This window comes from Rhinopithecus roxellana, chromosome 10 (assembly GCF_007565055.1).
Source record: "Rhinopithecus roxellana isolate Shanxi Qingling chromosome 10, ASM756505v1, whole genome shotgun sequence".
Classification (NCBI taxonomy): domain Eukaryota; kingdom Metazoa; phylum Chordata; class Mammalia; order Primates; family Cercopithecidae; genus Rhinopithecus; species Rhinopithecus roxellana.
In genome coordinates this window covers 43526159-43544030 of record NC_044558.1, presented here as the reverse complement: position 1 = coordinate 43544030, position 17872 = coordinate 43526159, and the positions used below count along the sequence as shown (strand labels likewise).

Here is a 17872-nt window from a genome sequence, read left to right as displayed (position 1 = left end):
TTACCTTAACAAATCAAAATTAAAAATTTAAACAAATATAAAAAATTTGTAAAGAGTTCATCTTATTTTGAAAGTTCTATAAGCATAAACAAGTTGACTAAAATTTAAAGGGAATTATTTAGTTTCTCCGTAGGTTAAACATTAAAATAAAAATATAATAATCCAGGGCCAGAATATGGGACCATGTGTCTAAATAACCGGGTTTTCTCAAAAAATTAATCTACTTTTTAACAAAAAATTATAAAAAGTTCATTTAAAATTTATCTTATAGTCACTATAATAAATAGAAAGTTTTATTAAAAATTGGGTTTAACATTAATAATATACTAACACAAAAGTAAAATGTACCTTTCTCTTTTAAACAACACTCTTTCATATAATATTAAAAGCAATAAAAGATTTTTATTTGCCCTTTAAATAAGCAACAAAAAAAGAAGAAAAAAAAGAGACGTGCTGGCCTCATACTGTTTTTATTGGATCCTATTTAAAAAACAGCCTGCCTCTATCAATGAGTAGAGAGTTTTGCCTTAAATTTTTTTTATCACTTGAACTAAATAACTTACAATAACCTAAAATTTTATTTATTTTATAATATCAAGTATTTAAGCCTTGAATACTTGGCCAACTTTTCAAAGTCAAATTCTAAATTAAGCCTTTTTTCTTTTTTCTTTTTTTTTTTTTTTTTTTTGAGACGGAGTCTTGCTCTGTGGCCCCGGCTGGAGTGCTGGAGTGCAGTGGCACAATCTCGGCTCACTGCAGGCTCCGCCTCCTGGGTTCACGCCATTCTCCTGCCTCAGCCTCCCGAGTAGCTGGGACTACAGGCGCCCGCAACTACGCCGGCTAATTTTTAATATTTTTTAGTAGAGACGGGGTTTCATAGTGTTAGCCAGGATGGTCTCAATCTCCTGACCTCATGATCCACCCGCCTCGGCCTCCCAGAGTGCTGGGATTATAGGCGTGAGCCACCACGCCTGGCCTTTTTTTCTTTTTTTTTTTTTTGAGACAGTGTCTCACTCTGTCGCCTAGGCTGGAGTCCAATGACACAATTATAGCTCACTGCAACCTCCATCTACCAGGCTTAAGCAATCCTCCCACCTCGGCCTCCCAGGTAGCTGGGACTACAGATGTGCACAACTACACTTGGCTAATTTTTAAATTTTTTATAGAGACCAGGTTTCCCCATGTTGCCCAGGCTGGTCTTAAATTCCTGAGCTCAAGCAATCTTCCCATCTCACCTCCCAAAGTGCTGAGATTACAGGGCCAAGCCATCAGGCCTGGCCTTACGCCTTCTTGTAATCTAATTAACTCTTTAAATATTAAGTCCTTTAAAGTCCAAGAAAATAAATTTGACATTTAATATATTAAAATTATCCAAAAAAAATTGTCAAGGATAAAATAGTGTTTGACTTTCTTCTTTAAGCTATAGTTATATAAATATATTGTCAATATATATATTCCAAAACTATATAAAATTCCTATAATTCTATGTTTCAATATATATTGATAATAATTATATGAACTTATTATATGCCACAAAAATAACCAAACTTTAACCATGATTATTTTAAAACTTTTGTCATCCATAATTCTTTTACTTTAATTATTTTCAAAACAATTTTATAATCAACTATAAAACTCTAATAAATATTCTTAAATACAAATATCTAATAACTTTAAAAATTATGCCAGTAAAAAAAAAATATTTCAAGACTCCCATAAAACCTGCTGTATTCATACATATCAAACAAAACAGAAATTACATAAACTATACTAATAAAAAAATCTTTTTGTAACTTTTCATTTAAAACACTGTTAATTCTTTTGTTTTACAAAGTCCAAAAAACTTTTTCTTTTTAGCTATTGACAACTTTCAATAGTCAGATAAAATACACTTCTATAAAGAAAATTGAAGACATATTTTTCTCTGTCTAATCTCTCCAAAATTTACAAACTATTTATAAATATACTTAATTTATAACAATATTGTTATTTACATAAATTCAATAAAAATCTATTTTCTTTTATAATACAATTAAGAACACTATTTTACCAAAATTTTAATTTAAAAAACATACTTACAAACTACTTTAAAATACCAAAATTAACCTATAAAGCCAATAAAAGACCCTTAAAAAACTAACCTCATACCTTGTCTATACAGTCTCTATACAAAATTCTTAACCTATAACAAATAAAAAGTGCCACTTTCTAACTGGCACTATAGCCTCAAGTTTTCTTGAGACCTCAAAATAAAAAATTTGCCCAATTAATACAAATATTTAAAGACACAAATAAACCCATGACTGGACTCAAAACTTCAAAAAATCTAATCTAAAATTCCCTATAACAAAGTTCCAACAAAGCCAATTTTTTAAAAAGCCTATGTGACAAATAATTATTCTTACTGACCTTATACAAATAATCAAGGCAAATATAATAAAACTAAAACTTTTTTGCCTATAAATTTGTCCCATCATAATTTGTCTTTAATAAAAACAAAAATTTTAAAAAATGTTTCAAAAAAACCTAACTATAATACACCTGTAATTAAATTCTAGTCTTATCCACTGTTTCTGAGTTTTTATTATTTTCTACAATTTTAACTAAATCCTAAATCTTTCTAGATTACAAATTTCCAAACTAATACTTTCAATTTCTTTTTTATTTTTCTAACTTAAACTCAATAAAATTACTACTACCTCTTTGCTGAGGCCTTACAAACTAAAGCTCATTCCTTAAAACACAGACAAAGAAAAAGTCAAATTGCTACTGCCTTCCTCCTCTATAACTAAAAGTACTTTTTTTTTTTTTTTTTTTTTTTTTTTGAGACGGAGTCTCGCTCTGCCGCCCAGGCTGGAGTGCAGTGGCCGGATCTCAGCTCACTGCAAGCTCCGCCTCCCGGGTTCACGCCATTCTCCTGCCTCAGCCTCCCGAGTAGCTGGGACTACAGGCGCCCGCCACCACGCCCGGCTAGTTTTTTGTATTTTTTAGTAGAGACGGGGTTTCACCGTGTTAGCCAGGATGGTCTCGATCTCCTGACCTCGTGATCCGCCCGCCTCGGCCTCCCAAAGTGCTGGGATTACAGGCTTCAGCCACCGCGCCCGGCCACTAAAAGTACTTTAACATCTAAACAGTTTCCAACATTAATCTTTGCTTTTCTATTTCCATAAAAATGCCTCTTATTAAACTTTTTTCTGCCTTCATCACATAAAAAGGCCTAGCCCATGTTCAATAGTACCTTCTAAATAAAACAACTAACTGAGCTAATCCACCATCAAAAACTAAACAAGACTTAAAGCCACCTTCATAAATATTCATATCCCTATTTATAGTCTATTAAATATGTATATTAGCTAATCTGTCATCACGTCCAATTACAATTAACAATAAAAACCCTACATAATTAAAAATTTAAAAATGCCTCAAATAGCCCTACAAAATATACACCAAAAAATTAAATCTATGTGCGACCCTACATTGTCACTAAATCAATAGGGGACATTCTAATTCAGGTCAGGACCATCTTAGTGACAAAAACTACTTATAACATTGGCCTGGCCAACAGGGGTAGACATATTCCTGTGTTATAAAACTTACTACTATTATACCCTCTATGTAAAACTATAAGACAGACTTTCCCCAAAACTTTCTAAACCTCAAACTGTAACACTCCAATCAATATTGTCTATAGGCCCAAATACTCATAAATATTTCCAAATCCAAATAAATCAATTCCATTTTAATACCCTCAAATTATGCCCCTTCTCAACAACAACAAAAAATAGCCAAAACAATTATAGCACCCATTGGCCATACAAATAAAATAAAATTTGACAATAAAAATTACAACCAAACAGCTTAACTTCAAACTGCATTTTAAAACTTTTTTTCCTTTCCAACTTTCTCCCCAGTCTCAAAATATAACTTGAAAATAAACCACAAATGTGTTTTACAACCTCAAAGTGTTCTTTCCTCCCTTCTCCCAATCTCAAAATATGACTTTAGACAAACTATATATCTGCTTCCTTTTGTCTTAAAGTACAGCCTCAAAATGTACTGTAAAGCGCCACTCCCCTTCTTTCCCATACTATACTCCCATGCCTTATGCATATTTATTTACTTACATCCTTGTTAAGTACATGCCATACTCACATATCTAGTCATATATTTCCATTAAAATGTCAAAGGCCAAATCCTAACACAAACCAGACCCTCCAAAATTCTCTCCCCAGTCAAGGTCAAAACTCACTCCCAGCTAAAAACTGACTACAGGCCAGATGCAAAGGCTCACACCTGTAATCCCAGCACTTTGTGAGGCCGTGGTGGGAGGATTGCCTGAGCCAGGAATTTGAGACCAGTCTGGGCAACATGGTGAAACCCTGTCTCTACCAAAAAGAATACAAAAAGTTAGCTGTGCTGGTGGTGCATGCCTGTGGTCCCAGCTACTAGGGAGGCTGAGGTAGGAGAGGATCACCTGAGCCTGGGAGGTCGAGGCTGCATTGAGCCAAGATCACACCACTGCACTCCAGCCTGGGAGACAGAGTGAGACCCCATCTCCAAGAAAAAAGAATTGACCACAAAATTGACTGCAATTAATATGTAACCCAATTAAGCCCAAAATGACACCAGGGCCTTCACCAAATAAAACAACAATTCACAATAAAGCCATTAAAACAAACCTTGCCACCTCACACCCTCTTCCTCTCCTACATTCCAAACCCCTCTCTTCCTAAAAACCTCTATATTCCCTCCACAAAGGGAAGAGTGGAAATTTTAAAAAAATTCACCCATTCTTCCCCTTGCTAACACGAGTAGTAAAGTCTTGCTCTCTTTCTGTCACCTCTCATTATTATTTTGACTCCTTTCTATAAACAAATGGCCGAACCCTTTTGCCAGTTACATGTCCAGTTGTTACACTTCCATAGTGCAGATGGAAAATGAGAGGTTACTCTTTGATGTCAGCCCTCCAAGTTGGGGTATGAGGGGCACAGGAACCCTGAGGTCCAGACTAGCTAAGTGGTGGGACTAGCTGATGATCCATTGTCCTCTGATGAAGCCCACATTCTGGAAATGGAAATCCTTGAAAACCTCTTCAATCCACTGCAGGCACTTGCCTTCTCTGACAGCATCCATATCTCCTCACCAAGGATCTGAAGACACAAGTTGCACAGTCTGGTGGACTGAATACAACTTGGGCAAAAAGAGAAGCATCTTCCATTCAAGTCCCTGCTGTTTGTCAGTCATGGGGTCTACCAGGCTGGAAATCACCCACACTGCCTCCCATTTAGTGCCTGGATCCATGATGTATTTAAGCACCAACCTCATGGCATGTGTTCCTGCAAGGTGGCACTGACCCCACAGTGATCAGCCCCTCTCTTGCACTCTCTCTTTGCTATTTCATGGCAGTCATGTTGAGGCTTTGTTTTCACTTCACACTGAGCACCTTGGTTCATTCAGTTTCCCTGGGACTCTGACCATGCACCATCATAATATCTACTGGGAATCTCCACCAAACTTTCACACAGAAACCAAATGACATCCTGATGAGAAAAGAATGGACTACAGATGGCCTGAAACAATCTGTTCTTGAAGTCTTTTGAGGATTGCCAAGGCAAACGGTGTCCTTACTGAAAGTTCTCCTGCTGCAAATCAACTCCATATTTTTTAGATTCATCAGAAACAGGAAAACATTGAAATCAAGGGTATAACCCCCTACAACCATATCTCACTGCCAACACTTCTCTTACCACCCTATTTTCTCCAGGACGTTATCTGACACATGTAGAGTGTTTCTGGGTTTTTTGTTTTTTGTTTAGATGGAATTTCGCTTTTGTTGCCCAGGCTGGAGTGCAATGGTGCAATCTGGCTCACTGCAACCTCTGCCTCCCAGGTTTAAGTGATTCTCCTGCCTCAGCTTCCTGAGTAGCTGGGATTACAGGTGGGCGCCACCATGCCCGGCTAATTTTTTGTATTTTTAAGTAGAGATGGGGTTTCACCATGTTGGCCAAGCTGATCTCGAACTCCTGACCTCAGGTGATCCACCCGCCTTGGCCTCCCAAAGTACTGGGATTACAGGCATGAGCCACCGCGCCTGGCCTGTTTCTGGCTTTGTCTTTGCCTATGACAAGTTCTTTCTGGTTCAGCTGATAGTATTTTCCCCAAATTCAGAATACATAAGAAACCACTGGGAATTTACATCTGATTACCATACATTCATTCTCTCATATTACAAGGCTCAAAGTTACAAGGAGAAATAGTATGTGATTGTGATGTTGGTGTTTCATTAATATTTTCTTAAAGTTGTTTTCTGAGGAAGTAGTCAGAATAATAATTCTCTCAAATTCAAAAAACTGTTGGCACAATTTGAAGTCAGTCATCATTTCTAAACAATGTATACTCTTTTTGCTGCCAAGATAGCTTGACAATATCTGCATGATGGCCTATATGATAATCCCAGCAGCATTCTGGGGATAAGATCTTAGAGGGTATGTTGAGGAAAAAATACTTGTTTAGGTGGCTTTCATCATGCCACTCTGCTTCAATGTCATTTGTCCTGGAGGATTCCCTTAAAGCACTCCAGGGTGATGCTGAGAACTTCAATGGGCGTTCCACCAAAAATGGCTGCATGGTAATAAAAATCCCCCTGGCCGAATGGAATGCATGCCACCGACTCCTTCCGTCTCTCATAAGTATTCTCCTCAGGATGTTTCCTCTATCACCAGGCCTGTAGCTGAGCCACCGACTGGCCCAGGGACTCCACCCCAAAATTGTCTTCGAACACCTGGTCCACATCCATGCAGAAGAGGAAGTCAACTTCCTGTTGGATGTGGGCCAACATGTGCTCCCTGATGGTCTTCATGCCCATCATGTTGATGACTTGCTACCTCTTCTCAGGCTTGGTCTCAAACACTCTGAAGAAACAGAGGACCCAGCTCTATCAACGGCATCCTGGAGATATTATCAGCCATGATGTAAAATATGACTTTGTGGCTGACCATAAAGTACCCATCAGCAGATGTTATGAACTCCTTCAAGTAATACTCTACATATCTTCCGACAGCAAAAACCGTCAAACCCACAGTAATTTTCTGTTTGGCATAAGAATTCTCTAGGATGGTTCTGTTCTAAGTGCCTTCCCACACAACCGGCGCATTCCAACTGGTCACGGTCAGCACCTCTGAGCGATTGTATGGATTAAAGCAGTCCCATAGCTGAAGCTCTTTTTTTGTCATCTTCTTTTCTTTGTTCTTTCTCTTTTTCTTCGTCTGTGTCTTCTTCTTCCTCTGCTTGAGGATTGTGGGTCCCATTGTTGGAGCAGCTTGGAAACCACCGGCCCTTCAGACCGCCGCTGTCAACAACTTCTGGGTGTTTTAAGTGATACATCCACAAGAGAGAGCCTTCTTGGGTGTTGATACATTTCCAAACCACAACAATCACAGTTGAGACAACCAGCATGGGAGGAATTACATTTCCTTTGACATTCACTATTTTCTCCTTATCATCTGCTTCTTTCAGCCCAGAGTAAAAGGCAAAACAACAAAGTTCTACTGAGCTCCCTTCTGCAGAAGGAAGAATTCAAGGAAGGGAAGATGCTGCGTTCCAACTCTTGACTGGCAGAACCCGGGCGCCGCCAAAGGCCGGCGCGTCGCGAGGGACCATAAGCAAGACTGTGCCTCCCTCCCGGCCCAGGTGGCCCCCTGGGCGCTCGGATCAGCCGCCTAGCCGCCTCCGCCCCAGCCCAGCAAGGCATGCCGCGGAAACGCATCGACTTTGACATTCAACTCAGAATTTTATTTCAGAAATTACCAACTAGTTGAATAAATATAGCTCTATTATTCCCTTTAACTCATTTACAACAAATGTAGAAATTGAGCACAGGCCACATGTACTTGGCAGAAGGCTGTTTTAAAAATGAACATGAAACTTATTTTCTGGCAAGACTCTCCTCCCCATCATCCATCCATTCAGCATTAGGTTCAGAAAAAACTACCTACAGAACAGTGGTTTTCAAATTATGTTTCATGGTGATGGTATTCTCATTTCTTGAGATTATACAGGTACAACTTTAAATTCTATGCTCAAATGTGTCAAGCAGCTGCACACTACATATTCCTCGTATATGCTGCTATATTAAATGTTCTGTGGGTCAGGCGCTGTGGCTGTAATCCCAGCACTTTGGGAGGCCGAGGTGGGTCGATCACTTGAGGTCATGAGTTTGAGATCGGCCTGGCCAACATGGTGAAACCCCTTTTCTACTAAAAATACAAAAATTAGCCAGGTGAAGGGGCACACCTGTAATCCCAACTACACAGGAGGCTGAGACAGGGAAATCACTTGAACCCGGGAGGTGAAGGTTGTAGTGAGCTGAGATTGCACCACTGCACACTCCAGCCTGGGTGACAGAGTAAGACTATGTCTCAAAAAAAAAAAAAAAAAAAAAAAAAAAAAAAAATTCAGAGACGTGGTACTATTAAGAAAACTGTTTCCTGCACTTTTTCTCTTAACCACAACCCTCCTCAGCAACAACACCCCCCTTCCCCTTCCCCAGCCAACACATAACCCAAGACCCAAAGAGTATTTGCTTCTACTATTTTATGGAACTAGTGTTCTAGGGTTCACAACTTGGGAAATCCTACAGCTGAGCTTCCTTGTAATAGTAGGGCGGAAGAATGGAAAGCCATATACAGCCCTGGAGGGTCTTTTTTTCCCCTAAGAATTTTGATGTTTTCTTTATTTCACGCCATATCAGAATTGCTTTAGTTAAAATTTAGAGGCTTTTAATTCCATTTGCTTTTATTTCGCATTCCTAGTCTCTAGTAGGAGTGACCTTTATCCAGTTACTTACCCTTTTTGTGCCTCTCATACTTAAAATGTGAAAAACACCAATCTCATAGGGCTGTTCTGAGGATTGAGTTAATACAATGCCTGACTCATAAATAAGTGCTCGGCAGGGGATGGTGGCTCACTCCTGTAATCCCAGCACTTTGGGAGGCCGAGGTGGGCAGATCACCTGAAGTCAGGAGTTCAAGACCAGCCTGGCCAACATGGTGAAACCCTGCCATCTCTATTAGAAATAAAAATATTAGCCAGGCGTGGTGGCAGGCACCTGCAATCCCAGCTACTTGGGAGGCTGAGGCATGAGAATTGCTTGAAGATGGGAGGCAGAGGTTGCAGTGAGTGGAGACTGTGCCACTGAACTCCAGCCTGTGCAACAGAGGGAGGCTCCCTCTCAAGGAAGAAAAAAAAAATGCTCATAAAGGCCGGCGCAGTGGCTCACGCCTGTAATCCCAGAACTTTGGGAGGCTGAGGTGGGTGGATCACTGAGGTCAGGAGTTCATGACCAGCCTGGACAACATAGCGAAACCTTGTCTCTACCAAAAATACAAAAACTTAGCCGGGCATGCTGGTGCATGCCTGAAAATCCAGCTACTCTCGAGGCTGTGGCAGGGAGAATTGCTTGAACCCGGGAAGCAGAGATTGTAGTGAGCCGAGATTGTGCCATTGCACTTCAGCCTGGGCTACAGAGCAAGACTCTGTCTCAAAAAACTAAATAAATTTTAAAAATGCTCATAATTATAACAATTATTATTATATACAAGACCTTCTGTCTTTGAAGGACTCAAAACTTTAGTAGAAGCAATTTCTACATTAGAACAGTGACAGAAAGGTCAGAAAGAAAGGCTTAGGGACAAATGAAGGCCACCAACTACCAAAACATTTGGACTTTATTCTGTAATAGTCAGTCACTGAATGTTTTCAGTGAGTAAGTAGTACTATAAAAACAATGTTTTGGACAACTCTGAAGTGGTTGTGTAGAATGACTTGGGAATAGGGACAAATAAAAGATTAAAATAATATGACAATAGCTAATGTTTATGCTTTTCTGGACCTTCGTTAAGTATGTAAGAAATATTAGTTATAAATATTATTATTATGGTCTAAGAAATGTGCTAGGCACCTTATATAGGATATTTTATTTAACTCTTTTTTTTTTTTTTTTTGAGATGGGAGTTTCGCTCTTGCTGCCCAGGCTGGAGTGCAATGGCACAATCTTGGCTTACTGCAACCTCGGCCTCCCGGGTTCAAGAGACGTTCCTTGCCTTAGCCTCCCAAGTAGCTGGGATTATAGGCGCCTGCCACCACGCCCAACTAATTTTTGTATTTTTAGTAGAGACAGAGTTTCACCATATTTGGCTGGGCCGGGCGTGGTAGCTCATGCCTGTAATCCCAGTACTTTGGGAAGCCGAGGCGGGTAGATCACCTGAGGTTAGGAGTTATTTAACTCTTAAAACAACCCTGAGGTAATATCCTGATCATCATTTACCCATGAAGAAACTGAAGCTGAGAAAGATGAAAATGAATTGCCTATGACACCAAGTAAGTGGCTGTAAACATGATTTATATTTAAGGAATCTGACTTCAAATATTATAGTTCAGCTGGAAATTCAAGTGAAAGAATTTACACACAGAAAGACAAAACATGATTTGCTTTCTGAGTGGACACAGGCTAAAAGAAAGTATTATTGATAATACCAAATGACTGAGGCCTTGAGGTCCACACATACAAAAAAAAGACCTGCTTCTTTGTGCGTGTATGCGTGTGTGTTTTACATTAAGTATGGTGGAAAGGCTATTCAGAGCAAAAGGCAATTAATTGTGGCTGAAGCACTAAGGACAGTGCTTCATCACTTGTTGAAAGATATATTAATCATGGCAGATGGGTAAAATAAAGAATATGGCATTACTGGGGAGAAAAAATTTATTACATATATATTTATTATTATTATTACTATTTTAAAGACGTTGTCTCACTCTGTTGCCCAGGCTGGAGTGCAGTGGCACGACCTCGGCTCACTGCAACCTCCACCTCCTGGGTTCAAGCAATTTTTCTGCCTCAGCCTCCCGAGTAGCTGGGACTACAGGCGCGCCACCATGCCCAGCTAATTTTTGTATTTTTAGTACAGATGGGGTTTCACCATATTGGCCAGGTTGGTCTCGAACTCCTGACCTCCTGATCTGCCCGCCTCGGCCTCCCAAAGTGGTGGGTTTACAGGCATAAGCCACCACACCCGGCCTTCATATTACATACATTTAAGTAAAAGGATACATGAGAGCAGATCAGAGGTATGTGTGAAATTTAGACACATAGTATGAGGCTAAATCAAGTTTCATCTGTTTCATTAACTGCTATTGCCTGACTCTGAAGTACTCAGTAATAGTTGATGAATATAGAAAACAATGGTAAAGGTCAGGTAGATTTGATCAGATTTGAGGTATGTGTTAGTAGAGAACTATTTCAAGGTTTGTTGTTGTTCTTAACAGGGGTATCAAGTGAGATTGATTTTTCATCTCTTCACCAGGCTCTCTGTTCTTTTAGAAAGGCCTGTTAGCTGGCTCCACCCCTAACACTTTCAGGGATGTTGACCCCTACCTGGTAAAACTTGTGTTTAAAATCACAAATATTAAGCAGATGAAAAACTTGGATAGTAAATACTTCGATAACTCAACTCCACGGATTTGTATGTCTGACGGAACAATACACAGCTGCAGGTCCATCAAGGCTACAAAAGCTAACTACAGAGATAGTCTTTTAGCTATTTTGAAAACAGTAGGGCCTGACTATAGTCATCTGTCGCATACCCATTAGTCTTACTAAGGTCCTGCTGGCGTCAGAGGTGGCTCTAGGATGCACGGAAGGAGTGTTGTCTGGCCAGAGAAATGGGGAGGCTCAGCTGCCGTGGGTGGTGCAAGGAGTAGCGCTAGGAAGTCGCTGCTAGGCCTCTGGCAAGAACACCAACTGACCCGCAATGCGCCTGGCCAAACTGCAGCAGCTTGCTCTGCAAATACCGCATAACACAAAAACCCTGTATTGGAGAAAATAAGAATCCGCGGCAGAAACGGCGTGCGCGGCGATTCAAAGGTTTTTATCCAGCACGGCTCCCCCGCCTCAGACTACATATCCCACCATTCAGTCCTTCCACGGGAGCCAATGAGTAAGCTACAAGTTCCCGCAGCCAATCACATTCTGCGCCAGTGTATCACCCGACTGAATTCTGGGATTTGTGGTTTTCACGTGGCAACATTACCCCATGGTGGTTAGGGCAATGCAGGCCACGCGTCTGATCCCAAACGAAAGCTCCCTGTTATAATTCTTATGTTGGTTCCGCAAGCTAACTTCTTAATTGTCGTTACTCCTAGGCTTTCTCTTTCTCAAAGCTCGTAATCTTTTTCTCTTAATATCATTAAATAATCAAATTATTTTCAGATTAACGCACACTTGCTCCACTCATCTGTCCTTTAACCGTCGCTTTAAAGTCTCGCGAGAACAGGCCCCCTTTTTTTTTTTTTGGTCGTTGTCATGCCTCTAAAAGGCGGGTCACGCGAATACTGACATAGGCTTCAGCCAACCGAATTGTCTTTTAACTCTCGTCTTCATAGCGTGCGCGGGGAGGCCTCCGTGAACTCTGACCTTAGTTTTCCGTAGCGTCTAGCGTCTGCCGCCCCCGCCCCCGGAGCGAAGGCGGGCTTTGGCCTTTTGCCCTAGGGAGCGAGTGCGGAGCGAGTGGGAGCGAGACGGCCCTGAGTGGAAGTGTCTGGCTTCCCGTAGAGGCCCAGCTGTACGCCCCGCCGCCCATGAGCTCGTTCTCCAGCGAACAGCGCCGTCGTTAGGCTGGCCCTGTAGCCTCGGCTTACCCCGGGACAGGCCCACGCCTCGCCGGGGAGGGGGCAGCCCGTCGAGGCGCCTCCCTAGTCAGCGTCGGCGTCGCGCTGCGACCCTGGAAGCGGGAGCCGCCGCGAGCGAGAGGAGGAGCTCCAGTGGCGGCGGCGGCGGCAGCGGGCAGCAGCTCCAGCAGCGCCAGCGGGCGGGATCGAGGCCGTCAACATGGCGAGCGCCTCGTACCACATTTCCAATTTGCTGGAAAAAATGACATCCAGCGACAAGGACTTTAGGTGAGGCCGAGATCCGACCCTCACCCCACCTCGGGGTTCTCGCTGCCGCGGCCCTGGCCGTCACGCAGGCCTTGCCCCACCCCTTCGGCCGTAGCCGGTAGCTTCGCTGCCCCGAGGTCTCCAGCCCACCGGTCCGCTGGCCTCCCGATCCCTCCCGAGCCCCTTTCCTCTCCCCTCTTGCAACCCCATCCCCCCATTCTTTCTTCTAGGCAGTTGTCCGCCGCAGTCTCTAGGCCCCGTTTGCGTCTCTAAGTGCCCCCACATCCTTCCCTGCCCCACTGGGAGGCGACTCTCGCGTCTCAGGTAGCGCGAAGTGGCGAAACCACCCACCATTGTGGAGAAGGGAGTTGCTCTAGGCCGGGAGACCGGGTGCCGGGCCTACTCTCTTGCCATCCTGCGTCGCTAGGCCGCCCTGCTCGCTGGGGCCCAAGCTGCTGCCCACTCGGGGACCTGGCAGCCTCCTCTCTGCCCGCAGGTGCGCGTGGGCCTTGCTGCATTCAGGTGGAATGATGAACTTTTGCGCTCTTGGCTGATACATACTTCTTTTTTTGGATTATTTCTTTTCGTGAAGGTTGGAAGAAGGGGGAGGGGAGCCAGGATGGAGGAAACTTCGCTCGTAGGGTTTTCCCGCCAGCATCACTGTCAGTTCCCCTTGTCAGGTAAAACCCGCTTAGGTACTCGGGGTTTCAGTCTCATGTCCTCATATCGAAAATCACTGCCAAAGGGGATGGATTGCTGGATCTTGATCATAGCAGACGGATCTTCTTCAAAAGGAAGAGATGTTTAATACGGAGCTGGTGAATATGAAGCTTTATTACAGCAGTTCTGTTCAGGAGATCTGTACTGTTGGTTCCAAATTGTTGTAATATGCGTAGTCAAGATTTGTATTTTTACAGGTTATCTTTTTTTTTTTTTTTTCCTTGCACGCTACGGTGATTGTTGCATTCTTTCCAGCCTCCCATCTCTTCACAAATAAGTTCTCAATCTTAAAAAAAAAAACAACAAAAAAAAACCTTGCTTATTTCCTTATACCTGTTTTGTTCTCTAATGCTTTAGTGGTTGTAATTTGAGTGCATTTTAAAGGAAAGAACAAATAGTCTTCAACTAAAATTGTGACTAAAGAGCTTGTTTCGTATGAACAATATGTGTTAACACCTGAAAATGTGTCCAAACCGTGTGGACTGGGAAGAACGTTTAGGGTTTGTGAAAGGAGAGAGCCGTGAAAAAGTAGTAATTGTGTTCCTGGTTAAATTGATGTACTGGCTTATTAAAATAGTCAATGACCACAAAACCATATATTACTTAAAAAAAATTTCTACTTAGGCAGCTTTTAAGTTTTGTATTTAAAGCTTAAAAATCAGTTTGCTAATGGTAAAAATTTTAGTATTGTAACTTTTTTGAGGTGACATAAGTTTGTTTTGTGTATTTTAGATTTGTGTAGTTCTAGCGCCAAAATTAAGAATCTTGCGGGAAATAAGTTTTGTGTTGTTTAACGGATTGGAATGCCTTTTGATTTTTGGGGCTTTGCTTGCTTCCAATTCAAGTAATGGATAAGGTGTGTCGTGTGATTTCCTCCCCATTGCTGTCAGTTTGGCTCACCCTGTAAAGGTAATACATTTTATTCTGATTGTGGTCAATTTCAGTCTGAAGATAGCACTTTGTAATAATACAACTTTGTTCAGCTAGTCAGACTTCTGTATGGGTATAAGTTTAGAAAGGCTAAATAAATTATGTGGTGATACCGTACATGTGATTATTTTTGAGACGGAGTCTGGCTCTGTTGCCCAGGCTGGAGTGCAGTGGCATGATCTCCCCTCACTGCAAGCTCCGCCTCCCGGGTTCACGCCATTCTTCTGCCTCAGCCTCCCGAGTAGCTGGGACTACAGGTGTCCACCACCACACCGGGCTAATGTTTTGTATTTTTAGCAGAGATGGGGTTAGCCAGAATGGTCTTGATCTCCTGACCTTGTGATCCACCCGCCTCGGCCTCCCAAAGTGCTAGGATTACAGGCGTGAGCCACCATGCCCAGCCCAAAGCTTGCTTTCTTTAATTTCCTGTGAAAGAAAGATAACATATACATATCTAGGTTTTTTTTTTAATGAAGTTAAATGAAAGAATAATGCTCTGATACTAAATGACAGTCACTGCTGAATTTGATAAAGATTATGAATTTTGGTTGTACTGAATCAAAACATTGCCTGGAGGATTAGTGTAATATTGGTATATCCCTAATAGTTGGTGAATGCTAGGCAGGATATGTTTAGGACCAGTATGTGATTTCCAGTAATTTGACATCGTTAAGATATTTTTATTAACTGTCTTCTAAAAAACATTTTTATAATGTGCTGTAGCCATCTGGTTAATAGATCTTTGGAACTAAAGCACTTTATATATTAAGTTTAAACAGACATTTAATAATTAGAGTTTGGAGTCAAGAATTTTGAAATTTTTCCTGTATATTTTTAGTATAGGCATTTATTTTAATTTGTTCTTTTTTAAAAAATGATGCTTTGTTCTCATTAGAAGTTTATTTTGGCGTAAATACCAAGAATTGTGGCTACATATTTTAAAATACCTAGCACTAGAAGGATCTTGAGGGCAAGGTTAATTAACATTATGAAATGACCAATATTTGCAAAGCACTCTGCCTGTACTAAGGACAAGAGAAGAAAACAATGCTCCAACATGAAGAGCAAATTTTATTCTCCTCATGGTAGAATCCAAAGAGAATTTGACCTAGTCACAAGATCTGGGTTCTAATCATGTGTGATTCTTTGTTATGGACTGTAAGATCTTATGCAAGCTACTTAATTTGAGATTACATTTTCACTTCTGAGAGGCGTGGACATGACTAATTACAAAAGGTTGCTTATAGGTATAAAATTTCAGGTCTATGTAGATAATTACATAGTTCATTAATACAGAGAAGGTACAGGAATGAATGCAGGCTTAAAACTTTGGAAATGTCAGCATTTTAAAATAATCTTTTTGTAGGACTTAATAGGCTCAATTTATTGAAAAATTGTATAATATTTGTTTTGTGTTTTAGTATTGTGCATTATTTAAAAATGGGATATTAAGACTTAGGAGAAATGGGGAAGCATTAGGATGAGAAATGCCGATATTAGGAACTCTGATGCCATATGCAGGGTTTTTTTGTGGCTGTTGTTTTTGTTTTTTTTTTGAGACGGAGTCTTTATCGCTAGGCTGGAGTGCAGTGGCGCCATCTCAGCTCACTCCAACCTTCGCCTCCCAGGTTCAAGCGACTCCCCTGCCTCAGCCTCCCAAGTAGCTGGGATTTACAGGCACGCACCACCACGCCTGGCTAATTTTTTGTATTTTAGTCGAGATGGGGTTTCACCGTGTTGGCCAAGATGGTCTTGATCTTCTGACCTCGTGATCCGCCTGCCTCGGCCTCCCAAAGTGCTGGGATTACAGGCAAGAGCCACCGTGCCCGCCCATGCAGGTTTTTTTTTTTTTTTTTAACCCTTAAAAAAAAAATAGACTAGGCGCTCTTTTATAAAAAAAGGAGGAGGCATTTGTGTGTCTTAATTACTAGGATATTGCCTGTTACGTACTAGCCTCGGTTTAGTGAAAAGTGCTGATTCAAATAAAACCTTCAGAAGAAAAATGAAGAAACATTTCTTGGGACAGTACCTTAGAACAATGCTTCTCATCACTTCCTCCCTAAAAAAAAAAAACATTTCTGGAGTGTACTGAGACTTTTATAACAGTGTATGTAGTTATTTTAAGGACCTCTAGGGATGCATGTTCCATAAAGGAATAAAGAGTAAACCTTACAATTTAACAATAGATAGGGGATTCGGTAGATACCAGAGCGAAAGCTTTAATGTGGATGAACCATGTGACACTCCATTTGTGAATATTAATATTAAATATTCGGTGGGTTGAGGTAACTAAGTTTTCTTTTCTTTTTCTTTTTTTTTTTTAGAGATAGGGTCTTGCTCTGTCGCCCACGCTGGAGTTCAGTGAGTGGCACCATCTCAGCTCACTGCAGCCTCTACCTCCTGGGCTCAAGCAATCTTCCCACCTCAGCCCCCAGAGTAGCTGGGACTACAGGTGTGCACCACCACACTTGGCTAATTTTTTTTTTATAGAGACAGGCGTCACCATGTTTCCCAGGCTGGTCTCAGTTCCGGCAGTCTGCCCACCTTGGCCTCCCAAAGTGCTGGGATTACAGGCTTGAGCCACTGTGCCCAGCCAATTCTTTTATTTTCATATGCTTCAACCACCAGTTGATTTAAAATATTCCAAGGACTCAGAACTCAAGAAAATATCATTGTCTTTCTATGTATAATAGTTAATATAAATGCTTACTGTGAGCTTGATTTTTATTTATCCTTACAACTTTAGTAAAAGAGGGTAACAACAATCTCATTTACAGTTGAAGAAACTGAGATTTGGAGAGATGAAGTACTTGTTTAAGGTCAGTTAGATAGTAGGTCTGGGATTTATAGGATCTCTTTACCCCCAAAGCATGAACTCTTAACTACCCAGCTATGTCACTTCTCCAGGGTTTAGACTAGGAGATATTAAGATTCAAGCCTTAAATTTCATTTACCTCTAAAATTAGGGTTATAGAATATTTCATGCTAGAAGATACTTTTAATAATTCCTGAGAAGAACTACAAAAAGTTTAAGATCTAGTGCTTACTTTCCCTAAATCTACATGCTTGTTGAATAGTTAAGACACTATTGTGAAAAGATGAATAACCCAGGGCAGTATGTAATTGTCAGGCATTAAGTGTCAGAGAATACTAAAGAAAGAAGATTCCTGTCCATGGAGTGATCTAAGCCAGGTGTTGAAAATGGAACTCTAGGTAGAAAGAGAAAATGTAAAGCACACGATATAAAATTTCACTGAGGAAGAGGAAATAGATAACTTGACTGTAGCTGGAT

At 41.1% G+C, this 17872-nt stretch overlaps 1 protein-coding gene and 1 pseudogene across 1 annotated transcript in view; one reads left to right on the top strand and one right to left on the bottom strand.

The window, feature by feature from the left end:
* Positions 1 to 6369: 6369 nt before the first annotated feature.
* On the bottom strand, positions 6370 to 7765 carry LOC104675493 (annotated as a pseudogene).
* Positions 7766 to 12457: 4692 nt separating this feature from the next.
* Positions 12458 to 17872, top strand: part of CAND1 (cullin associated and neddylation dissociated 1) — a 47964-nt gene continuing 42549 nt past the window's right edge. Inside the window, exon 1 of the mRNA XM_010379921.2 lies at positions 12458 to 12951. Coding sequence (XP_010378223.1) covers positions 12884 to 12951 — 68 coding nt within the window. The 5' untranslated portion in view covers positions 12458 to 12883. The remainder of the gene's footprint in view (positions 12952 to 17872) is intronic.